Genomic DNA, 27,145 nt, shown 5'->3' with positions numbered 1-27,145 from the left:
GTAATACTTTTGTGCATGATCATCTGAGTCTTAAATGACCTTCATGGCAACATTGAAACTCCTGTGGGACCATAGTTTAAAATAAGTGGCTGGTTTCCCATAAAGGGACTACTAACTTGTTGCTTTGCTTTTGTGTTCCTAGGTTTCGTAGCCTGACGACTGCATTCTTCAGAGATGCGATGGGTTTTCTTCTCCTTTTTGATCTGACCAATGAACAAAGTTTTCTCAATGTCCGAAACTGGTTAAGTAAGTAGTTTTTTCATCTCCCTTCATATTCTTTTTTTTTTTAAATATATGACTTAGAGGACGATGCTTATCTATGTTAACTCAATGATTAACCTAGTTTGTAACTTATTAAAGCATTTATTGTTCCTTCATCTGATGTTGAATTTTTCAATAATAATTCTTTCCTCCCCTAGATAGAAAAACCATAGAAATGTAAGTCTAGAACGACTTTGAGAAATCATGTCATCTATGTTGCAATTTTTGGGTAGGACTGAACCTAGACCGTGGTAGAAAATAAGACTACAGAGAACTCTGACTCTTGGGAAGGGATCTATCCTAAAAACAAAACAAAAGGGGGGTAAAAACCTTACAGTCTAGAGAACTATAGGGGGCGGAGCCAAGATGGCGGAGTAGAAGCACGACCTTCCCGCGGCTCCAGCTTCCACCTTCCCCAGTCCATGTAAAAAGGGGACTCTAAACAAACTTTGGAGCTGCAGAACCCACACAATGACACAGAGAAGCTAACCTCCAGCTGAGGACAGCCCTCAGGCTGGCAGGAATCCAGCTCAGCACTCTGGGAGCTGAGCCCAGCACCACACCTAGGCTTTAGCCCCAGGGCGGGCCTGACCAGCCACCGGCCAGAGGGACTCCAGATCAGCAGCAGCTGTGGCAGTTTCCAGATTTATCAACACACAGATGCGAAGGACAAGGTGAGAGGCCAGTGCAGTCTGGATTTTGGGACCAGTAAGTGGGAGTTCGTGGCTTTTACCCCTGGGGCAAGAAGCCGCTGAGATGCCAACACAGCCAGCCGGTGTCACGTGACAGCTTCAGCTCGTGGCCTGCAGAGTGTAGGGGGACCAAGCACCAGTCTGAGGGGTAATCGCTCTTGCTTTAACCTGCTTGGATCTGGATTGCAGTCTAGGGTGGAGGTCCTGGGGTGTGTGTCCAGCTTGCCAGAGTGTGTGAGACCTCAGAGAGGGGACCCATCTAATACCTCTGGCAGCTGAGAAAACCCCAGCGTTTGGGACGAAAGCTCCCCTGTCTGGTGGCAGAGTCCTACTGTGGCAAAAAGCCCAAAAGTCAAGTAATTGAGTGGCAAAATGAGCAGGCAAAAGAAGCAAAACAGACAGAAGATTCCAACATTACACTCCTATTTTGGGGACAAGAAGGAGCAAGGCATGGAACAGGAGGAAAACAGTGAAGTCAGAACTCCTGCACCAAAAGCTTCAAAGGAAAATACGAGCTGGTTACAGGCCATAGAGGACCTTAAGAAGCAGATAAGAGAAGTGGAGGAAAAATTGGGAAGAGAAATGAGAACAATGCAAGAAAATTATGAAATGAGAGTCAACAGCCTGACTGAAGAAAATAATACCTTAAAAAACAGACTGACTCAAATGGCAAAGGAGGCTCAAAAAGGCAATGAGGAGAAGAATGCCTTAAAAAGTCAAATTTGCCAGATGGAAAAAGAATCTCAAAAGCTCAATGAGGAGAATCATTGCTTCAGAATTAGATTGGAGCAAATGGAAGCTAATGACTTTATGAGAAATCAAGATGCTATTAAACAGATCCAAACAAATGAAAGAATAGAAGGCAATGTGAAATATCTCATGGGAAAAACCACTGACCTGGAAAATAGATCCAGGAGAGATAATTTAAAAATTATTGGACTACCTGAAAGCCAGGACCAAAGTAAGAACCTAGAAATCATCCTCCAGGAAGTTCCCAAAGAAAACTGCCCTGATGTTTTAGTACCAGAGGGCAAAATAGAGGTTGAATGAATCCACCGATCACCTGCTGAAAAAGATCCCCAAAAGAAAACTCCTAGGAATATTATAGCCAGATTCCAGAATACCCAGATTAAGGAGAGAATATTACAAGCAGCCAGGAAGAAACAATTTGAATATTGTGGAAACACAATCAGGATAACCCAGGATCTGGCAGCTTCTACACTGAGGGATCAAAGGGCTTGGAATGTGATATTCCGGAGGTCAAGGGAGCTGGGATTAAAACCAAGAGTCACCTACCCAGCAAAACTGAGTATCATGTTTCAGGGGAAAATATGGTTATTCAGTGGAATAGAGGACTTTCAAGCATTCTTGCTGAAAAAACCAGAGTTGAAGAGAAAATTTGACATTCAGATACAAGAAGCAAGAGAAGCATGAGAAGGTAAACAGGGAAAAGAAATCATAAGGAACTTATCAAAGTTGAACTATTAACATTCCTACATGGGAAAACAGTAATTGTAATTTATGAAACTTTTCTCAGTAGTTGAAGGGATTAGAAATATGTACATATATATATATATGTCTATATATGAGGGTATATGGGCATATGAATACATATATGAATGTGTGTATATATGTTTACAGGTATACATAGATAGAGGGCACAGGACCAATTTAACAGGAAGGGATGATACTTAAAAGGTGAAATTAAGAGGTGAGAGGAATATAATGAGAGGAGATGGGGAGAGACAGATTGGGGTAAACTATCTCTTACAGAAGAGGCAAGGGAAAATGGTTACAATGGAGGGGAAGAATAGGAAGGCAAAATAGAATGGGTCAACCTTATTCCCAGGAGGGAGTGAAATACACACTAAATAGGGTATCACACCCTCCAGGAGAATAGGGGGGAAGGGGATGAGAGGGGGAATGATGAAAGAGAGGGCAGGCTGGGGGAGAGGGAAGTTGGAAGCACCTACTTTTGATAAGAGACAGGAACAGGGTGGAGAGTGGAGCGGGTGGGAGGTGGGATGGGAGGGAGGGAAGTGTAGTCAGTCTTTACAATATATCTACTATGTTGTTGTTTTGCATTAGCCACACATGTTCAACCTATACTGAGCTGGTTGTCTTTACAGTGGGGGTGGGCGACGGTGAAGGAAGGGAATGAATCTGGAATTGAAAGCTTTAAAATAAAATATTCAAATATATATATATGTAAATATATATATGTGTGTGTATATATATATGTGTATATATATATATATATATATATATATATATACTATTATTAATACCATCTTACATGTAATTGGGAAATAAGATATACAGGCACTGAGGCATAGAGATCCATTGGAAAAGTCGAAAGGGTTATGGGAGAAAACATGGGACAGAGCAGATTGGAGGAGGGGATATCCTGTGGGACTGCTACCGGTATTTTGGGGCAGTGGGTGGGGGGAAAAGCGGGGAGAAAATTTGTAACTCAAAATCTGGCGGAAACGAATGATGTAAATCAGAAGTTAATAAAGCATTTTTTTAAGTAAAAAAAAAATAAGACTACAATGCATTTGGATAATTATCCAGAAGATTCCATATCTTCTGTTGTTTAGATTTCTTGGTAATGATGACTATTAAACTAAATTGCTCATGCAGGATGTAGTTGAAGCACTTGTCAGTTTAGTTTTTTGTTATCAGTGATAGATGTTTTTCTGGAGGAAAGTAGTTGATGATATAGATTATTTTATAGATTAAAATAAACTTTTGGGACAACTGGCAGATTTTATCTTTTTGGTCTTCCTATTTTTTTTTTTATGGCTAATTGAAAGTTAGGTGCATTTTTTTTTCTATTTTTCTGGTTGTATTTTAAATAGTTACTGAAGGCTGTGGAATATTCTGGAATGAAAAAAAATCGATGTTGCTGTATTTTCTAATTCCTCCTTCCAAAAGGTAACAGAGCATATAGCAGATAGAGAGTTGGCCTTGGGGGGTCAGGAAGGCATAGGTTCAAGTACTGCCTTTGACACATATTGGATGTGTGACCTCAGGCACAGTCATTTAAGGCTCTTAACTTCTCAGAAACCCATCCTGCCTCTCTGAGATTATAAATTGTGAAACAATGAATGATTTGCATTGGTAGAGGGAGCTTCCTCACTGGGACTTCTCCATACTAATGAATTTAGAGTTCTGAAAACAAACAAGCAAACAAACAAATCCTTTTCATATTCTGAGAAAACAAAAAACCTTAAAAATATTTGATCTGCATGATTTTGAGGTATAGTAATAAGATTATTGGATAGCTAAATGGCAAAGTAAATAGAGCACTGGGTTTGGAATCAGTAAGACTCATCTTCATGAGTTCAAATTCAATCTCAGATACTTATTTCTGTATGACCCTGGGAAAGTCACCTAACCCTGTTTGGCTCAGGTTCCTCATCTGTAGAAATGTCAAACTACTTGAGTATCTTTGCCAAGAAGACCACAAATGGGGTCACAAAGAATCAGAAACAACAGAGGCAATGAAAGTGCTAGAGTCAGAAGATGTGGGTTGACTTCTAAATGTGCCACCATCTTTGTGATTCTGGCCAACCCTCTCCAGACCTCAGTCTCTACTTAAAAATGGAGATAATTCTTAGGCGTGGGACATATAGTGAAAGGGATCTTAGATCATTTAGAGGTGATACATTCATTCAATATTTACCCATCATTGATTTTTCAGAGGTGTGCTGTTCCTGGTGCTGGAATGGGATGGTATGGGGTGTGGGCACATAGTTTCTCTATCTGCCCTATCGCACTTTGCAAATAATGTTGGTTCCTTTTGGAATCAATAGATGATAGGCAGGATGGGGGCATTTGTGACATTAAATTCCCGACAGTAACAAATCTGAACCAATTCTCTCATGATTACTTTGGTGTTTTTAGAGTTCAAAACAATAGAATTTCTTGGTGCTTCAGAGAGTATTTGAAAGCAGTTCTCCCCTCTGTCCCATCACAGATATGTTATATATCTATATACTGCATATATGTGCAATAGTAATTTTCAAAAATCCTATAAAAATTTCTGATGTCAGTGTATGTAAATCTCAGCTAAGCTGATTTAAGCTGTTACTTTCTTTAGTGGAACTCAGGCATAGAAATTTTGTTATCACAGTTCTTAAAAATGATAACTTCTTCAGAAGTATGTTGTAAACTTGACTAACGTTTAATGTGAAGGTATATGTAGAACCTATATCAGATTATATGCCACCATAGTGGGAGGGAGGGGGAAGAGAAAATTTGAAATTCAAAAACTTGTGGAACTGAATGTTGTAAACATTTTTTAAAAAATGTTTTAAAATTTTCTTTAAAAAAAAAAGAAAAAAGTATGTTGCAAGTACCTGTATGACACATGACCTTATTAAACATTAAATTTCAAAAGAATAGAATATTTGTATCCTTTATCAATCAAAAACGATTTGAGCTCCTAGCACACCAAGAAAGGATTAGATAAGGTACTAGCCTAGAAAGCCCTGACATTCTAATGGGAGAGAACAAAATATGAACCCAAAACATTTAGGGATTGAAGACAGTTTTATAATAACATTGCATTCTGATATACAAAGACAGCTTGGTATCGCTGATAAGAGTACTGGGCTTGGTGACGGGATGACACGTGTTCAAATACTGCCTTGGACAGTTACTCCTTTAGAAGTCTCAAGAAATTACCTGGAACTTAACTAAGTCATGGATGGTCTACAGTCTCCCTTGATAGAGGGAGTTCCCACATTGAATATTCCATGCTGATTATCATAGAACCTTTATGTATTCTTCTATGTTCAAAGTGCTACATTAATGAAACTTGAGAATAGTGAACAGTGGAATGACACAAAAGGGGGAAGGGAATTTGAAAAGAGGTGGAACAATATAATTAAAAAAAAACAAAGATAGAGAAAAAAGGAAGATGAGATAATAGAGAAAAGAAGAGGGAAGAGAACATTTTGGTTTGGAAGAAAATGTGGCAATAAAGGATTAGGAAAGTGTCTGTCAGAAGACTGATTCCAGGTCTAGCAGTTTAAAAAAAAAGCGAACCAAAACAACTTTATTCCTTGGGAAATTGTGAACCTTAGCTAGTTGACATTACTATTATGTGGCTTAGTTATGTTTTCTCTTGTGTCTAGATGTAGGGCAACACAACAATGAAAAAAACCTATAAACCCAAGGGATAAAAATTGCAGTTATTTTAGCCTTCTGGAATTCCTGAGGGTTCTATTTGAAAAAAATTTGGTGGAAAAAAAATTCAGACAGAACTGGATTGGAAAGAAAGTCATTTTTATTTGATTGCTATTCTAAAAACTTTGAGAATGAATATCAAAAAACAGTATTAAATTGGAATGAATAGTAGCAGTAGAAATTGCTCTAATCAGCACCTTTTATTTTTTAAATCATTTGTCTAATAAAAGTTTAAGTGAGCATAAATTTCTTTGTGTGTGTTGAGAAGAGAAGAGGAAGTATGAAGAATTTTAAATTTGTCTTTATGCTATATTTGTAAGCTGTGGTGTGAGTAAAGTTTCCACCCCAGAACTTTACAATTTAATGAACTATTTTGAGCATTAAGCTGTTTGCTTTACATGCACCTATAACCACTTCTTTTGTTTATTTTTCTATTGATAGGCCAACTCCAAATGCATGCATATTGTGAAAGCCCAGATGTAGTGCTCTGTGGTAATAAAAGTGACCTGGAAGACCAGAGAGTAGTAAAAGAAGAGGAAGCCAGGGAACTTGCTGAAAAATATGGGTGAGTTTTTTTGTGACAAGGTGAAAAGAAAACTGTTGGGTTTTTAAAAGATGACTATTATCTTATAAATTTGGAGGCTCAGTAAAAACCTATTTTAGTTGACGTTGGGAGACATCAAACTATATTCTTAAAGATCCTATTGAAGTGAATTTCTTAGAAGAAGGAAGTAGGCTCATGTGATGTTCTATTCCATTATATTTTCTTAGTTGATGGATCCCTGCAGAGAGGAGAATATTAGGCCAGGGGAGAGCTGAGACACAATAATCCTTATTTCCAGGGACCTCTGGTCTCTATTTTTAGACTGTCCGATGTCCAAAAGGGGGCTGTAATTGCTTCTACTTTTTCCCTAGGGCATAAACAGGTACATATTCTGGAACTAGGGTACTTTCTGTTCCTCTGGATCAAAAGAATCCCATCTTTTAGTAGAACGAGTCAAAATTGGAAGCACAGAGACAGAAGAGTTGCATAAAGCCTCCCAACCATGGTCTTGGCGTTATGGTCTCTGGACTTTAAATCCAGAGTATCTTCCCTCTTAAATTACCTCATATAGATGTTAGTCCATAGTTATATGCGTGTTGTTTCCCCCATTAGAAAGTGAGCTTCTGGAGCACATGGACTGTTTTTTGCCCTTCTTTGTAGCTCTAGTGCTTGACATAGTGTCTTTCATACAGTGAATACTTAAATACTAGTTGAATGGCTGACTAGACTAGGTAAGTAGGGTAGTTTGGGCAAAGTGTGCAGGATGTACAGAAGGGAGGAGATCTTGGAGAAAGGGACAATGGTTAGAAAGAATTCTTTTTGGTTTAGGATGAGGTGATGTGGTGGATAGGCTAGCAAAATATTTTCTGAGATTCTGGTCTATCTTACTGAGTGGTCAGGGATTTATGGACTGTATTGTAGAGGATTTGTCTGTTACTGTTTGTGAAAGGACCTACAAAAAAGGAAGTTTACTTTTCACTAATGAAGGTCTCAGATTTCTCTCATTTAATTTAATGGAAAGTTCCAGCCGAGTGTGGCAGTGCAAAGGCAAAAGTGTGTGTGTGTGTGTGTGTGTGTGTGTAGGAGAAAGTATCTAAGGGAAAAAAAAAATCTTAAAAATTTTAGCCTGAAGTTAAAGAGCTAAGATGAGAATTTTACTCTGTCATTATTCATTCTTTGCACAATCTATTCTTGAAAACAGCAGAAATTACTTGGGGAAAGTTTGCCAAGAAGCTGTAAGAGATATAGTTGGGCAAGCAGCATATGTTTACCCTGTGTAGGACTATGATTTTCTTTTTTTGACCAATTATGTGATTTTATTGGTATAAAGAATTCTCTCTAATACAGATTAGCACCTGCCCTGTAAGCAGAATTACCTGGAGGTACTAACAGATTAAGTGACTTGCCCAGGGTCACATGGTCAATAGGAGTCAGAGACAGTACTTGAACTTTTTTTTTTTTTCTGACTTTGAGGTTAGCTCTCAATCCACTATGCCAGATAGTGTCATGAAAGGTACCTTATGGAATGTGGACTTTATTCTGTAGGTAGTTGAGAGCCATTGAAGGTTTTTGATCAGGGAGCGATAGGAAATCAGTGGTGGGTTTTTTTTTTTTCCAAAGGAAGATTAGTTTGGAGGCAGTGTTCAGCATAGGTAGGAAGGATGACCAGAGGACCAGCTTGGAGTCTACTGTAGTCAAACAGGCATGAAAAGATAAAGATCTAGATTAAGGGGAATGAGATATAAGAAAAGTCCATTGGATTTTGTGATTATTAAGTCGTTAGTTGTAGCTTAAGTGATTTGAATTGACTGGTGAAATGGTAGCCAAATTGCAAAAGGGTTAAGGAGAAAATGGATGGTAACATTGAGGTTTAGGGGTGCCAGGACCCCAAAATAGTGACGCACAGGTCCTGCCTGAATGATTTCAATCCAAGCCTTCTTTCAACCAACAAACAAGGTTTATTAGAACACTGTTTTAAGTGGGCACGTTTCTAAAAATTCGCCATATTGACCAAACTGTTAAGGAATCTAAGCATTTGTATATCTAATACAACCAGTCCAGATTGATTCTGAGGACCTTAATGGAAACAAAATGGATCTTATATACAGAAAGAGTGTGGGAGGGATCTAGGAGTGCCTAAGTAGTCTGGGGTGACTGGAGGAGGGTAGTTTAAGGAGGATCTTGGTGGGAATGGCCAGTAGACTGGGGTGACTGGAGAAAGGGTCTAGGGAGGATCTTGTTGGGAGTGGCAGGTAGGCTGGGGTGACTGGAGGTCGAACACAGGAACCTAGAGAATGGGGTCTAGATTGAAACAAGGGTGGGAAGTAGTCAGAGTCCATTTGGAGGTAGCAGACTATGAAGGACTGGACTATGTTAGGGGTTACAGAGAATTGAGAAATTAGGCCTGGAAAATGAAAGGTCAATTGAGAGGATTATAGCCTCAGGCTATAATATCAGTGGGGAGACTTGATCAAGTAGGAAAATTCAAGGAGAGTTCAAGGCGGTTTCAAGAGCCTATACCCCATCAGTAAGAAAATAGAGGCAGTGAAAGGAAAGAAGCAAAATGAGGCAATATGATCCAGGGTCAAAAGTCTATGATTCCATTAAGATGTTTGAGTCAAGCAATATTTTTTTCTTCCCAAGATGAGAGGACAGGGAAGAGCTGTGTATGTTTGAAAGGAAAGAGGGAAACATCCAAGGGAGAGGGAGATATTGAGTGGAATGGTGCCAGAAAATGGAAATAAGCATGGCACAGAGGATCTTCAGGTATTTGGAATCTAGGATGAAGGTTGAGGAATTGATCTTAGTATTGAGGTTTAGGGGTGCTGAGACACGGTGGGTCCTGCTCAAGGAATTCTACCCAAGCCTTCTTTCAACCAAAGAAAAAACAGAGTTTACTAAGGACCCTCCATATTGGGTAGACTGTTAAGGAATCTGAACATTTGTGAAGCTTGTATTAACAAGTAGGCCAGATAGAATCTGAGCCCTTGTGATGAGGGCCAGATTGAATCTGAGCACCTTCATGGAGACAAGATGGATCTTATATACAGAAGGATTGAGGGAGGAATCTAGGTGTGGCCAAGTAGTCTGGAGTGACTAGAGGTCGAATCTAGGAAGATCTTGATGGGAATACCAGTATCTTGAGGTGACTAGAGAGAGAATCTAGAGAGGATCTTGGTGGGGGTGGCCAATCACCTGAAAAATGAGATTAAGGGTGGGAAGTAACTGAACAGAGATTTGGGCATAATGATAATGAAAGGCTTATGCCCCCAAGGTAAGGACAGATCAAGTGGGGAAATCCTAGGAAATTTCAAGCTGGCGTTTTCCAAGGTCCTTTAGACAAATGGGACCCAAACTCTTTTGGGGTAAGGGGCAAAAGTCTTGGCTCCAGTCCATACCCCGTCATGAGGAAACTAATGGGGAGACTGGTTAACGAGGGCTCATTCCTGGAAGCAGGCTCCTCAGATATCCTTTTGGGTCCCTTAAGCATGCTTGAGAGGATTGATTTAGAGAAGTGTATCTTGGGTAACATTGAGGATGGCTATGACATCATTAGAACAGTTGGGATTAATCCTGAGGTTGCTGGTGTTGAAGAAGGAGAAAATGGGATTGGATCTAGAGATGCTCTGGGGAAATAAGTTATAAAGGACTGGCAACCAGGAAAGAACAAGGAACGTTTATATCATTGTTATCTTTCCTAAATCATGCTCCTTTCTCCCAGAAACTTGTACTGGTTTTTTAATATTCTGAGAGTAGACGTCAATGTACCTTTTCTCAAAAGATAAGACATTTTCAGACTAGTTCACCAAAAAGCAGCACTACATTAGCACCATCTTGTGGAGAGAAGTGAATAATACAAAACTCCAGTATATACTTGAACACAACTATATAAATACAAAGTGTGTAGTTGATTGAAGGCTCGGATTCTTAAGCTAAGCCAAACAATAATGAGACATTCAAGAAGAAAAAAAAGCTTGGAGTTTTTCTCAGAGGTAATTTTGTATGTTTTATAAACTTTTTTTTACCTATAGAATTACAGAATAATTTTACTTATAGAATAAAATGTTTGAAATAAAATGCCAACATGTCCATAAAGTGATTCCAGATATTATGCAGTAAGAAGATTGTATATGCATAGTATCATTGATGCTTTTATTTTAGGCATTCCAAAAATCTTATTATAGCTTTAAGTTAAAACTGCACTAAGACTTTTGGAATACCCTGTGTACTTGAGGACAAGTAACACAACTCTTAATGGCAAGAACAAGATTAATTTAAATCCAGGATGGGTGGAAGAAGGATACTAGACAGGGTTTCTTAACCTTTTTTGTGTTGTCAGGGCCACCTTTGGCAAGCTATTAAAACCTATGGGTCCTTTTTCAGAATATTGTTTTTAAATAAATAAAGGAAATGTTAAATTTCATATGGAGGTTAGTAGAAATAAAGATATAATTACCTTCCCATCAAAGTTTATGGACCTCTGAAATCTATCTATGGACTCCTTGGAATCCTTAGAACCCAGGTTAAGAACGTCTGATGGAGAGATTGGTGAACATATTTCCACCCATTCCATTCTGTCAGTAGGATCCATTTAGAGAAACTAGAAAGAAGAAAATTTTGATTCTGCTTTTGAACATTGTCAGATGAAACAATCAATTTCAAAATACCACAAATATAGTCTTCTTTATAAAAAGTATCTGAAGACATAATAAGTTCCCTCTTTGGCATAAATGAAGTAGGAAGCCCAAGATGAATGAAGAAAATTCAAGACTTTCTTCCTAGTGTTCTAAAGCCAGAAGTTCTCTTTTAAAATACCATGAAGAACTGCCTAATGAACATGATCAAGTAAGCAAATACTGTAAGCAACTGTGTGTGTGTGTGTAAACTCTCAACAGTTTCACTTTTGGATAGGAAGATCAGAAAAAGCGGGCAAAGAGCATGTAGTGTTTTTGTGGGTCACTGTAATAGTTTGCCTCTGCAATATCCTCCTGCAGTCCCTAGTTTCACTCTCCAGGACCAAGCAGAGCAAGTGTGATACTTGGAATACAAATATCAGGTGGGTGCTCTCTAAGTCTTCTCCAGTCTAAAACATCACTAGTTTCAGACTTAAAAACAACTACTATTCCTGAGCTAATTATATCATTTTCCTCAGCAGAAATTCTTTGTGCAAGTCTTTTTTTTTGAGCTAGAATTTAAACAGGTAATAGACCTGTGAAAGGAGGAATCAATGAATCAATCTCATGTTATGTACTAAATGATGGAAGGATATGTGGGTTCAAACACAGAAAGTTTTTCTTTTATACAGATTTACTGAAACAGAATATATATACTACAGAACATATGAATTGTGGGAAGTTCTGCAGAATATAGTGAACAGTAAAATATTTCTGCATGACAATACAATATGGAAAAAAAGATAGGAGAAAATGGATGAATAACTAAACATTTAAAAAGAACCCATTCTGTGGGTATTTATGTAACCCTTGTGCTGTCCTTCATTCTTGCTTTATAACTGATCCATCTCCCTTTCTATTCATACATATCCTGGATGATATATTTATGATACTTCTTTCGTATAAGTTAACATTAATCTAATGTGTTGCAAACTACTTGTGCCTACTATGCAACTTTGAATCACTTGTGATCTTTATGGGAAACTAGTTTTTCATGATTTGTCACCATATAGCATCCCTGGAAGAACACTGGTATTAAAAAGATGGGTTTTTGTTTTGAGGAGCTGTTTGGGATCATGAGAAGTGCCATTCTATTCCATAAATTTAATCCAGCCAGCTCTGTCCTGCCTCTTCAGTCCTGGATCCAGCTCACTGTCCATCTTCAACACCGATCTAAGATAGATGTACTGACAGACTAGTTCAAGAAATTTCCACCCCATGGTGGAAATTTAGTTTTTCCCGTGTGGAATGTTAGGCTAATTTCTTTGGAGAGATCATGAGAAAATATTACAGTTGTTTTTTGAGGGGAGGGGCTTGATGCCCCATAACATCACATATAAGAAATAACTTTTGGAGGAGTTCCCCTTCTAAAGGAAATCTCTCTTCTATTTGAACACTGTGCAGGATATTGTCTATGTTAGAGGTAAGCTCATTTGGTGAACACATTTTCTCTTTATGCTTTGCATGTAGAACTATAGCTAGTGAATGGTTGAAGAAATTTCTCTCTGATTATCTCCATCAAGGAATCTTCTCTAATCTTTATATACATGAGAATCCTTATACTGGAGTAAAACCTGTAAGGCTATATTTTGCTCAACCGAGTCAAATGTTATTTTTTAATTTAAAAAACTCTATAAACTACTGGATCTTATATTCTTAGTCAGGTGTTTGACTGTGCAGATATGATCTACTGTATAAAATTATTCATGAGGGCCTGCCTATCCCCTTCTTTTTTTAATGAGTTTTACCCTTGATGTGTCTATAGATCATTTTTGTAAAAAAAATTTAGATGTGAGAAAGCACACATATGGGTTAGGACCGTTCTCTTTATCACCTTTTTGGTGCTATCAAATTGGTCACTGTCTTTCCTTTTTTTTTTTTGAACTGTCTTGAAACTGAACCCCTTAATGCTTTCATGATTGTGTCTCCTCAATATAGATTTCTCTTGGGTATTCTTGTCTGGTCCAGCTGTTTTTCCTACCTTCATTTTCTTTAGTGTCATTTATACTTCCTCATGTGACTGCAGATAGACTGAAGTGTTCACTGCTCGTCTTGTAGATGATGAAAATAGGTTATCACAGAAATTTTCTGAGATGTTCTTTCCCCCCCCCTTTTGTTCTTTTGCCAATTTCATATATAAATGGTCTTGGAATGATTTGGCTTGGTTGAGTTTTCTTTTCTTTTTGCAGTTTTATGAGGTGATACTTATCATCTTATTCTCCCCTTAGCATTTAACAAATGAGCTAACATTTTGCAAATGAGTGTATGTTTTATACTTATGTTGGCTGGCAGACCCTTCTCTTCCTCCAGTGTTTGTTAGGCTAAGCAATTCCTGGGCTCTTTTATCTACCATATTTTTCTATTAAATTCCTTTCATAACTAGTCTTATACTTTGAAATTGGTGCTGTAATTGGTGTTGGTATCATTTCCTTAGTTTATTTTCCATTTTTTTGTCATTAGTATTTGGTTTGACTAGTTTGGTCTTGATTTTGACCTTTGTACTCTATGGTCTGACTTACATACACTTACTGAGGAAAGATTCCTATATTGATAATCAGTTTATTTCCAATTGCCTAAGATCAATTTTATTTATTATTAAAATGTTATTTAGAGCTTGCCACTGTCTTCTGACTCTCTTTTGAATGGAAATCTTCATGATGTAACAGTCACCCCCCCCCCCCAGTCTCAGACTGTAATTGCGAATTTTTTCATCATCTTCTCCTGAATGCTCACTTTTCCTCTGAAGTCATTAAGTGTCAGTGCTGACTTGGTTTGGAGGATCTTGTTATTTGGGAAGTTTTTCTTCCACTTTGTCTATTCCATTGCAACGGATGTTGGCACAATAGCTGCAATTGTCCTCCCTGCAGATACAAGCTTGTCTAAAGGCAGGGAGATACCAAAGCCAATTTCTTTAGTAGCCACTGAATCGACAGCAAATCATGTACTTTTTTTGTCAGATATTCTTTACCAAATGACTCACATAACAATCAACGGTTTTTCTTTTCTTTTTTTTTGGAGGGGGGAGCACAAGGGAAATCTAGGAGTATTTCAACTTATAAATACAGAGGAAAATGACATAAAATAATATATTAAGAAATGGGAAGAATTTTGTTATTATTCACTTTTGCTGACAGCAAAATTTTTGAATCCTAGATTCGAAAGCAGGAATGTATGACGTGTGATTATAATAAAAAATTTAATTTTTATAACTTAAAGCTACACTTAATCTTTTGGGATACCCCAAATAAGTCACAGAACAACCTTATTACTTTGAAGTCCTGTCTCATGAGTACTAATAGCAAAGTTACTGCATTTGAATAGGCTACAAAACCAGCAATGCACTCAGAACTTGTTATTGGAAAGTCACTTTCAAATGTTATTAAAAATTGTACCTTTTCAACTGCAAGAGGAACTAAATCCTGCATGGTGTCTTTCTTTTGAAATATTGGATAACATTTTAAAAAGTATTATTTTGATGCTCTTCTTTAAAAACATTGCTTGCATTTCTCAGTACAGAGCTGATTTTTCTGCTCACACCTCCCCCGTCAAACAAGGGACATATTAGGCTATTCAGCCTTTCCTCCCCTCTGCTTCTGACCCCTTCATCTTCTGCATCATGTGAAAGACTTTGTTGTATGCATGGGAATGCACCAAATGAAGAAAGAATGGTTGGGTAAAATTTCTCTTTTCAGAAGTCCATGAAGAGGATAAAAATGAGACTTAAAAAGAATCAGAAATTGTTACTTATAGCTCAGAAAATGAGAATAATTCAATGAACTTTACACATGGACCAAGTTATATCTGATGAGGTTCCTTCTTCCTGACCTTCTCTCCCCTTCTACCACTTTTCCCCACCCATTAATTATCTGAAAATGAATGTTTTCTGAATATTATGACATGGTAGAAGACACCAGTTGAGAAAATAGAACGACTTCCTTCATTTTACAAAAGGCAGTAAGGAAGCGGGTGACCTGGGTTATCCTCATTCTCTTCTGCTTCTTACTAGCAGTGTGACCTTGGACAAGTAACTGTCTGGACCTTAGTTGCCATATAGAAATAATGCCATATCAGGCTAAAGGCACTGGGATGAAACTCTTGGGATCACTTTCAGTTCTAAGTTTTGTGATTCCATAATAATAAAATTTCCTATGTTCTTAAGATTTTGCCCCCCTTCTTGCAAAGAGTAATAGTCCATAAATCTCCCTATTGAATGTAACAAAAAGATGTTAAATTTTTTGAAGTTTTATAGTTGGCAGATACATTTATAAAAGAAACTAAAGATGCTTAAATGAATTTGTAATTATTTTATTTATTTGAATAATGTATTATTTGACTATACCATACTGCTGTTTGGTATAGTAGGAGGAACATGGGATTTGGAGTTAGGAGCAGAGTTGTAACTAGCTGAAATTCATTTTAGGGGTGGTGAAGACAGTTGGTTCCCAGTTGGGGCAGTGGGTAGCTCATGTCCTCCTGAAGCCTGGCTCTTGCCCCCCTATACAAGGGTTGGTTGGCCTGTGTGATGGAAAGATTTCTAAACTAACAAAATAACTTCGGATCTTTAAAGGCTACTAACAGATTAAGTAGTCTATATTTATATCTTTATAATTTGTTTTAACATTACTCCCTTCCTCTGCCCCAAAAATGGGGTTGGGGAAAGGAAAAAAAAATTGCATGCTTTTCAGAATTCCAACAAGTTTCACATCTCTTTTCTTGTGTGCAGAGTGGATTACCTAAGTTTTTGAAATAATGATATTTATTTTCATTTATTTTATTGCCTTTTTTGCTTTTTTGAGAGAGACCATCTGGGTAAAAATTTATAGGTAGCTAGGTGGCACAGTGAATAGAATGCTGGGCTTTGGAGTCAGGAAGACCTTAGTTCAAATTCAGCCTCAGACACTAGCTGTGTGACCCTGAGCAAAAGTCACATAACCCCGTTTGCCTCAGTTTCTTTTAAATTGTAAGATGGTGATAATAATAGCATCTACCTTGCAAGGTTATTGTGAGGATCAAATGAGATAATAATTGAAAACCACTTAGCATAGTATCTGGCACATAGTAAGCACTATGTAAATGTTAACTATTTATTATTATTGTTGTTCTTGTTATGCCTGTACTGATTTATATGCAAAATTGAATTTTGGGAAATGGAGATAGTCTGAGAACCATGTGGCATTAACCCAAGTGTGCTCTGTCTTCCAGAATCCCATACTTCGAAACCAGTGCTGCCAATGGCACCAACATAAGCAAGGCAATTGAAACACTCCTGGACCTCATAATGAAACGAATGGAACGGTGTGTGGACAAGTCCTGGATCCCTGAAGGAGTAGTTCGGTCTAATGGCCACAACTCTACTGAGCATTTAAATGAAAACAAAGAAAAGGGTGGATGTGGCTGCTAAAAAGTAAAGTGAACTGAGTCAAGTAACCTGTGTATTTTTACATAATTTAAAAAATAGTTTCTATGTGGTACAGTTGCAGCTGAATGGATCTCTGTGAGGAATTATGAAAGCAGAAAGTAGTGTTCCTAACTCATTTAACTGACTGCTGCTGGGTAATTAAAAAAAAATTCAGCCTGGGATTTAATTGAAAGCGTATTTATAATGCTTATTCCATGATAGTCATTCATGCAGGGAGCCAGCATTTTGCAGCAGTAACAGTCAATAAAACTGAATGTATTACTGGAAGATCCAATAATACAGTCATGGAATTTGTGGCTAGAAGGAATTCTCAGAGATCTCCCAGTCCTGAAAATTTTCCCAACTACTTACAGATACTTGGTATAGGGGCATTGAGTATGTCCTGTATGTTGGCATTATAAGCAACTGAAAAAATTATTTAGGGAATTATTGAGACTGTCTTTATAAAATCAAAACCAAGACCAATTATTCCTACTGTATGTAAGCGGCAGTCGTGAAGCTGATTTTTAAAAATCTTCAAAATTTAAAAATATAAAATTATAAAATACCATCTATGCCACTTGAATGTTAAATTAGAAGGCACACATATATACATACACACACATGTCCAGTTTGTTTCAAGTGTAAGGGGGACAGTGACCTGGAGATACTTATAGAAATGCAGGGCAAAACTTGCTGCACCTTTGACCTCTCCAGTATTGTTCAGTGATGTTATTTTATGGTATGATCTTAGCTCTGCTGTGATGGGAACTGGAAGTAATTTGCTCATCCTCACCTTAAACAAACAACAAGTGGGTCTGAGCTAGTTCGACTAGCACAACAGCAAGGCAAAGGAGAGATTTTTTTTGGACTTTTACCCCAATTCTACCTACACTGAATTTAGGTTGCTGTCTACCTTCCCTATGACTTCCCTATGTCTTAGCAGGAATATGTGACTGTGGGTTAGGACCAAGATCCCAAAGCCACTTATTTTCATATTTTAGGTATTGTCTCAATGTTATATGAGCAGTAAAATTGGTGCTTCTGGATCTTCATTGTGTCTCCACCATAGAGAATAGTTGGCATAATTGTATTTTATGGGCCTAATGCACTTTGGTTGACACAGTTATATTTAGCCAGCAAATTTTCTTTTTGGTTTTATCATAGCTGGTGCTTTGCACTGAAATTATTTGTAAGCAAGAAAACATTTTGAACATTTTTTTTTTTCAAATTTAGGTTACATTCCTAAAATTGGTCTAGTTGCCAACTGGTTATACTTTAAATGAGTTAATTTTAAGCCTGTAAACCAAGTAATCTTCCACTTAAACAGTATGTAGTTGATGTTTTCAAATTTCTTATTTCTTTACTAGAAGAATCAAAGGAATTAATGTTGATTTTGCTATTTTAATGGAAGGCATATTTTTTTTACTGCTTTTAAATTCTCATTTAGTTTCTGATTCAGTATAAAAAATGATTAGTAAATATTTATTTTGCAGCTTTTTTTTTTGTCAATGTCACCATGTACTGTGTATGCATCTGGACATGTAACTCCAATACCTTGCCAAAGTGTCTTTATACCAAATTTACAGTGGTTTGCAGGTTCTTTTTAGGCATTTTCATAGCCATTTGTTTACAGAAATCAAAATTATTTCTTTCAGGGGAAGAATATTTATTAAAAGTTTCAATAAAGAAATGTAAACTCCATAGAAAATCTAGTGGCCAACTAGTCTGTAATAATATTTAGTATACTTTAAATTAAACATAAAACATATTACATAGATCATACAATGTTTGGTTACAATTGAGAAAATGAAATTATGAAAAAAATAATTACTTTTACAGAATAACTTTCTGATGAATTTTTAAATGTGGTAAAGTATAGGGATTGCCTCTTGCTTTCTAAAGTATGATGTACTTTTCTTCCCTGCTATAAATAATATATAGATACTAAATTTTTATTCTGATTTGCGCCTGAAATGTCTGAGAACTTCTTTCAGAAGTGGATGGGGTGAAGGCTTGTGCATATACTGTACTTTGTATTGTTATAATGTGCAATTCCAAGGAATGGATTCTGAAATCACTGGATCAAGTTTGATTTACTCAGCAGTGCCTTCTGAAGGTGCCACAGTAGAGTAAATGATGTTAGTATAAACCAGAATGCATATTGTAAGATAATTTGTATATTTTAAAATAGATATATACATATACTAATATGTTGTGTATGTAACTTGCTGGCACATGTCTGGAACTGATTCATCTCTCAAGGCAGGTTACATGTGGTCATACATTAGTATTTAATTTTAAAGAACTACATGCATAATTAGCTGCCCACCCCATTAGCCTTAAAGGAAAGTTAAAGTTTAAATCTCATGCAATTCTTTAAAAAGTGTTATATGCCCACACAAGAGCCAAGTTTAGCTACTGAAATAAATGATGTCCATTTTCTTGGGGAGTCATTTGTTTAGGTTTGATATTAAAGTGCCATATTTTTGTCCTACAACATATTTTTCTATTTATGGTCTTATATAAAAAGTAAAATGTATCTTTAATGAAACAGCTTTAACTTTGTGTCACTTATACATATTATGCATAATTAAAAAAGGTCTATCAAATTTGTATGTGAAGTTGACTTTATTTCTAGTTGTACCTAAATTTTAATTAAGGGTTCAGAGTATTCCTTGGAAAGGAAGCTTTTCTTTTAGTTTTATTAAAACATGTCAGTCTCAAGGTGACAACTCTTACGTGCATTGAATACCAGATGTGTGGCCAGGTAAGTACGGCACTACATTTAGGGCAGAATAATCTAACTCTTTTCATGTACCTCCAAATCAAGAAAGTCACTGTAATCTGGTCCCCTAAAATACTGACCAAAAAGGTCCATAAAATGCTAGGCATAATAAGTTATTAGAGAAAGCAAAGAAAACAGTATACCTGACTTGTTACAAAACTATATTTCAGGTATATCTGGATTACTGTGTCTACTTCTGGTTGGTGACCTCTTAGAAAAATGTAATGGAGATAAAGAGGACTGAGAAAGGGATAGAAAAACTGGGGATTTAAAGCAACTCAGAGGTGCAGGGCACCGTGATAGCTGATAAGAATCCAAAGCTGAAAAAAATAGTCCTTACCTTCAGGTAGCTTGTGTATATATATATATTTGCTTTTTGGAGGACAATTGGGGTTAAGTGACTTGTCCAAGGTCACACGGCTAGTGTGTCAAGTGTCTGAGGCTGGATTTGAACTCAGGTCCTCCTGACTCCAGGGCCTGTGCTCTATTCACTGTGCCACCTAGCCACCCCACAGGCAGCTTATATTCAAGTGGGGAAGATTACAACAGGTACACAATGAAGCATGCCAGAATGTAAAATAGGAGGGCAACAAAGGGGGGTGGGGGGTGCGTTTCAGGCAAAATGATCTGGGAGAATCTGGAGAGTGATTATCTTCAGCAGGTATGAGCAGGGAAAGCTTCATGGGAGGGGTCACACCTGGGCCTGGCCTTGAAGAGAGACAACCATGTCAAGCAATCGGTCAACAAGTATTTATTCTCTACTATGTGCCATGAGAGGCAGTGTGGGATAGTGGTTAGAGAACTGGTCTCAGAGCCAGTTAGATCTAGCTAGGTTCAAGTGCCTCTGATACATACTAGTGATGTGACTGCCTCTCACCTGCCTCTATGTGACCTGGGCAGGTGCTCTAGGCAAATTTCTTAAGATTATGTTTTGGGGAACGTGCTTGACCTATATCAATATAGGAAGTTCCTCATCAGGAGTTCCCTCTATAAGTGAAATGATGGGTCCAGTTCCTATTCCTATTACATACTAGGCATTGTGTTCAGCATTGGGTTGCACAAGGACAAAAATTAAATACTTCCTGCTCTCAAGGAGCATACATTCTATCAGGAGAGAATCCCCCCCCCCCCTTTTAAATACAAAAATAAATACAAGATAATTGGGTCAGTCGAGGATCTGAAAAAGTCTCATGTAGGAGGTGGGTATGTCAGCTGAGCTTTGAGGGAAGCTAAGAAATCTAAGAGGCAGAGGTGAGGAGGGAGTGAATTCCAGGCATCGGAGACAGCTCATTCAAAGACATGGATATAGGAGATGCAGTGTCATGTGTGGGGAAAATCAAGGCCAGTTTGTTTGGAGTGTGTATCTAATTTGGATTGGTTGGAGTAATATCTAATACTTTTGGAAACGTAGGCTGGATCCAGTTTGTGAAGAGCTTTAAATATTAGACAGGGGAAGTATATATTTGATCTGAGAGGCAACATGGAACTCCTAGAGCTTCCTGAGTAGAGGAGTGACATGCTCCAACCTGTTCAGTATAAACAGCACTTTGGCAGCTATTGGAGGATGGAATGGAGAGGAGAAAGGCTGGAAACTAATTAAGGAGGTGAATGCAGTAATCTAGGTGAAAGGTGATGAGGGTTTGAACTAGGGTGGTGCTTATGTGAACAGAGCAAAAGGAAAATGTGACATTTTACTGGGGTAGAATTAGTAAGACTTGGCATCTGAATGAATATGTAGGATGAAGGAGAGTGGATGATGATTTATGAATCGGGTTAAGTTATGAACCGGGGTGATTCTGCCCTGGACAAAAATAGTGAAGGTAAGAAGCGGAATAGGCTGGATGGGAAAACATAATGAGTTCTATTTTAGGCATATTGAGTTGAAGATGCCTACAGTATATACAGTGTGAAGCGTCCAGCAGGCAGTTGATGATGTGAGACTGGAACTTGGGGGAGAGATTATGGCTTGATTTATTTAGATCTTGGCATCATCTGCATAAAGATGACAAACCCATGGGAACTGATAAGATCATCAAATGAGAGTACATGGAAGGAAAAGAGAAGCCCCAGTTCAGAGACTTGGGTTATATCCACAGTTAGGAGACTGGAGGATATGGATGATGATGCAGCAAGAGAGAAAGAGAAGTCATCCTATTGGTAGAAGGAGAAGCAAGAGAGAGTTGTGTTGTGAAAGCCCAGAAAGGAGAGAATATCGAAGAGGAGGTTAGTCAACAGTAATACGTGCTTCAGAGAGGACAAGCAGTTTGAGAAAAGACCAGTAATGATAAAGGAATGTGTTCTATGGGCATCTCTATGAGAGGTGGCCTGCATGAATACATGTAGGCAGGAGATAATATAGTGAATCTGAGGAACAGCTAGTGCTCCAGTTTACCTGCGATGTAGAGTATATGAAGGGAAAATAAATCCCTTGTGTGAAATAAGACTGGAAAGGTAGATGGGAACCAGATTTTGGAAAGTCAAATCTAGACTAAGGAACTTATGTTTTTTCCTAGAGACAACTGGAGCCACAGTTTCATTTAGAGCCAAGGTTTTTGAGAGAAATAATGACATGGTTATTTCCTTGCATTAGTAATATTATTTTGGAAACCATATGGAGTATGGACTAGAGAGGGGTTAGATACTGGAGTGATAATACAGATGAGGTGTGATGAGAACCTGAGCTGGGGCAGTGGCTGTGTGACATTTGTAAGGTATTTTGGAGGTAGAATTAGAACGACTTGGTAACTGACTGGTGGTAGTAAAGAGGGAAGGATAAAATTTATCTTTGAGCTTTTGAGAGTGGCAATATGGTGATGCTTTCTGAGAAATAAGGAAGTTTGGAGGTGGAGGGGATGAATCACATTTTGGTTATATTGAAGTTGAGGTGCTGGTGCAACATCCAGGTGGAGATGCCCACGAAAAGGTATTTGGAGATGTATGGATTTGGATTGGAGCTGACAGGAGAGAGTTGGGCCAGATGGATTAGGAAGTCCTCAACATAGAAGTGACAGTTGAAGCCACAGGAATGAATCCAGAACATCAGCCCATTACCTGTTCCTGCTAGCTCTTGTTGTATATGTCTCCTTCCTCTAAATTACTTGGAGAAACTGTTTAAAATAAATGCCTTCACTTCCTTTTCTGTCATTCTCTTCATCCAACCTCATTACTCAACTAAAACTGCTTTCTCTGGTTACCAAGTCTCTCTTAATTGCCAAATATAAATTTTTTTCTCAATGCTTATCCTTCATGACTTCTCTGAAATATCTGACACTGCTGCCAGCCTCTCCTCCTGAACATCCTCTCTTATTTGGGTTTTCATGACATTACTCTCTTCTAGGTAGAAGAAGAAAGAGTGTGATAACTTGAAGCATTTGGCAAGGTCAAGGAGAAAGCATTTTTCTAAGGTAGGAAAGACTAAGCATGTTTGTAGGTAGATGTAAAGGAGCCAGTGACAGGGAGAAATTGGAGATAAGAAAGGGAGAGGAAATGATTGATGATGTAGATTCTGGGAAGAGCCATAAAGAGATGGGATAAAGGACACATGGAAGGGTTCTGTACTGAAGAGGAGGAAGGCCTCCTTAACTTCTGAGATTGGAGCAAAGAAGGATAGAATGGGTGTGGTCAGAGAGATTTTGAAGTTTGGAGAATAGCTGATGATGGTATTCCCAGTATAGTTCCAATCTCAGCAAAGTACGTGAGGTTATTTCCTGAGAAAGGGGTTAAATTGGTTTCTTGAGGAGAAAAGAGGTTTGCTACAGTTATTATGAAGAGTAATAGGGAATTGATCAAAGATGAATAAAAGTACTGCTGTGTAGTGAAAGACCAATTGAACAATGAATGGGGCAGGTTGGATGAGGAAAGGCTTAACAGATTTATTCTGTCTGGAAAAAAAGAAGAGATTCCTCAGTAATAGTGATAATAGCTTATATTTGTTTCTTAGCGCTTTGAGGCTTTCCTCACAATACTCCTGTGAAGTGGATGGCACAAGTGTTACTATCCTAATTTTATACACAAGGAAACTGAGGCTTGAAGATATTAGCATGGTGTAGTGGAGAGAGTGTCGTAACTGGAACCAGAACATCTGGGTTCAGAAACAGGTTTGGCACCAGCTGGGTGACTGGGGGTAAGTCGTTTAACTTCCCTAAACCTAAATGTTATAGAATGCTGATGGTAGTGTTTGTGCTGTTTTCCTCACAGGTCTGTTGTCAGACAAGCACTTTGTAAATTACAAAGCATTATATAAATATGAGTTGCCCAAGTTCATATAGCTAGTAAAGGATTTTTGAACTTAGATTCTCTAGGTCCTGTGCCCTATCCATTTCTACAAAACCATGGAGGGAACGGATAGAGTGAGCACGAACTGGTTCACCAAATCCTTGAGGACTGTTTCAAATTCAATTCTACAGCATTTCTTAAATGTTTGTTTATCACTATATACTAGAACTAGGGGATGCCTCTTGATGTTTGAGAAGATTCATCTTGTCTTAAATTTATCTTCACCATACACAAAAAGCCAAAAAATAATTTTACACTTAGATTGTACTAGACTTTGAGGCCACATATTGTAATGGAATGCACCCTGGGCTGAGAATCAGGAGACCCTTATCTCTTTTTTGACTGTGACATGTTCTTTGTTTTGGACAGAGATGGCATGCTTATCGAATTTGTAGATGAATACAAAAAAGTTGGAAGGATAGCTAACATACTAAATTATGTGAGAGTCAAAAGAATCTTGAAGGGGTTGACAACAGAAGCATTAAGGCAGATTTCAAATGTACACAAAGAAAATTTCCTAACGATTTAGAGGTATCCCAATATGTAATGGACTCTGGAGACAAGTGATGGTCTTCCCAAGGAAGCTGGGTGACTAGTTGTAAATATAAGAGAAAGGATTCCTACTCAGGTATCTAGGTGTCCTCTGAGGGCTCCTCTCTGCGATCTCAGGGCTGTAACTAGGTAGGTATTTGAGGGGCATTGTCCCTGGGATTCTAGGCGGAAGTACCTTAATTTCTTCCTTTCCTTCTTACAGTGTTACATCCTCAATCAGCAAGCATTAACATTAACTTCCTACAATGGGCTGTTCTAGGCACTGGGGATCCAAAGACAAAAAATAAACCTGTCTTCAAGTTTACATCCTACCAAAAAAGACAAAATGGGTAGAAAGAAATACATACAAAGTGTATATGGGATAATTATTTTTGGTGGGGGGAGGTGCTAGCATCTGGCAGTGGGGCAGAGATCAAGGAGAACTTAAAGTAGGAGGTGGTATGTAGTGCCAACTCTAAGTGGTTTCTCATGCCAGCTCTCAATTGACATGCAAGATTGTGGAAGCATGAAAAATCATGGTCCAGGTGAGATTAATCAATGCCATCAATCCGTTTATTTTTTTTCTCTCTTTTTTATTTTTTAGTTTACATCATTCCATCAATTCGTTTATAAATACCATAAGCAAGGTTTTTATAGAGTAATGAAACAAAGAAGGTAAATATAGGTCACTAAGTTTTCTAATACTGCTTTGTTCAGTTTCAAGATGCCAGACAGTGATGTCAATTAGGCCTTGATGGTTATCATGTCCTTTGATGATTTCCAAGCCATATGAATAGTATCTAAAATGTATGGGTGAGCTAACACCTTCTGAGAACTGGGAACAGCCCTGGATCTCAGGCTATCAGTAAGGCTCTGATTTGCAGCCACATCACAGAGAAAACCAGTACTGGACAGTACGGACTGGCCACTGGAAAACCTGGAGCTAACTTATCTAGGACCAGCCTGATTCTTGGATCAGGTGTTTTGGCTCCCTTCAGTGGTACTTAGGAAGAGATTCGAAGGAACGGTTGAAGCAGGAATATATTCCAGGCCTGGGGATATGCAAAGTTAGAGGAGACTAACTGTCATGTGTGATGATCAGTAATGTCATTTTGGTTGGACGTGGAGTGTATGAAAAAGAATAACATATAATAGGGCTGGAAGTGTAAAGTGGAGCCAGGTTATTAAAAGCCAGGCTTTAAATTCAAGAAGAGGAATTTGTATTTGATTTTCCAGGTAACAGGAAGCTAGCAGTGTTTACTGAGCAGGGGAGGGGCACCATCAGACTTGTATTTTAGGAATATCACTTTGGCAGCAGTGTGAAGGAGAAAGGTAGGACTTAAAACAGGTAAATCAATTTGGAGGCTATTGCAATACCCAAGGTTAGAGTTGATGAGGGCACTGAGGCAAGATTCTCTTGCTTTGCCCTGGTTGGATCTGGGTCACAGTCTTGGGTAGCGGTCCTGGGGTGAAGAGGAGCGCTGGTGTGGCAGAGCTTGTGGTGGCTGTGGAGAGGCAGTCCTCACAGTTCTGAGGCAGGTGCCAAGAAGTAGCTCTGACAACAGCTGTGCAAAACCCCAGAAATTTGGGACACAGCACTCTCCACTCTGGAAGCAGAGTTCTACCATGGCAAAGAGCTCAAGTCAAGTAATTGGCTGGCAAGATGATCAAACAGAGGAAGGGAAATCAGACTATAGAATCATTCTTTGGTGACAAAGAAGATCAAAACATAGAACCAGAAGAAGACAACAAAGTCAAAATTCCTGCATCAAAAGTCTCCAAGAAAAATATGAATTGGTCACAGACCATGGAGGAGCTCAAGAAGGATTTTGAAAATCAAGTAAGAGAAGTAGAGGAAAAATTGGGAAGAGAAATGAGAGTGATACAAGAACATCATGAAAAAAGAATCAACAACTTGCTAAAGGAGACCCCCCCCAAATACTGAAGAAAATAATATTAAAAAAAAATAGGGTTGATGAGGGCCTGCAATAGGATAGTGGATGTGAATGGAGAGGAGGAGACATGTAAGCTATCAGGACTGGTCAACAAACTGGGAAGCTGGGGAGTCAAAGATGACTTTGGTTATAATTAATGCTGGGGCTTTACTAGGACAAAATTCCTGCTACAGGCTCTGAGTTGGAAAGCAGCTTTCTCCGTCTCTTAGTCCATCTTCTCTTCTTTGTTCCTCTGTGCTATCTTCTAGGGACTAAGGGTCATTCTTTCAGCATTCTTTATCAAAATCTTCTGACTGCACCCGTGAACCCTAGAACCCTAGGCCATGGGTTGTTGGCTTTTCCATATGGGTGTACCATAGTATTAGGTAGAGTAGGGAGCTTCCATCAAGCTGACAAGTCAGGGTATGATGCTAGAGCTTTGAACATATAAGATCCTTTTGCCATGTCCCTTTTCTTTCTTTTTGGTCTTTATTTCCCCAAAGTATAATAGAATTTCCTTCATATAGTAGGTATTTAATAAATGTTTGTTGAATGGGGCTTGGGGCTCCTGTCTTCACTGAGCTGGTGGCATTGGGCTAGCTTTCATAAGAATAGAGGAATTAACCTGTATAGTATTATCTGTATAGTATTTGGAATATAGGACTCAGGTTGTTGGTACCCTGGGTTTGTTGCTTGTGATCTGTGTGACTTTGTGGTAGACTGAAAATGATTCTGGATTTAGAACAGCAGTTTCTCTTGTAAGGGTTGTATCAATGATATATTATCATCAATTAACACATATTTATATACGCATGTAATATATACACATATATGACCAGAGGATATGGTCAAA

General features: G+C 38.1%; 1 protein-coding gene across 3 annotated transcripts in view; it reads left to right on the top strand.

Moving 5' to 3' along the window:
• Positions 1-19,376, top strand: part of RAB27A (RAB27A, member RAS oncogene family) — a 102,692-nt gene extending 83,316 nt beyond the window's left edge. For all 3 annotated transcript variants that reach the window (XM_069098092.1, XM_069098093.1, XM_069098094.1), the window contains 3 exons: positions 143-246; positions 6,591-6,714; positions 16,569-19,376. In XM_069098092.1, the coding sequence (XP_068954193.1) occupies positions 143-246; positions 6,591-6,714; positions 16,569-16,767 (427 nt within the window). In that variant the 3' untranslated portion in view covers positions 16,768-19,376. The remainder of the gene's footprint in view (positions 1-142; positions 247-6,590; positions 6,715-16,568) is intronic.
• The last annotated feature ends 7,769 nt before the right edge of the window (positions 19,377-27,145 follow it).

Source organism: Petaurus breviceps, unplaced genomic scaffold, assembly GCF_028583685.1.
Source record: "Petaurus breviceps papuanus isolate PSGF00001 unplaced genomic scaffold, PetGlider_PUasm1.0 37, whole genome shotgun sequence".
NCBI classification, from domain to species: Eukaryota; Metazoa; Chordata; class Mammalia; order Diprotodontia; family Petauridae; genus Petaurus; species Petaurus breviceps.
Note: the sequence above shows the minus strand (reverse complement) of the source record. Positions and strands in the feature narration are given on the sequence as shown.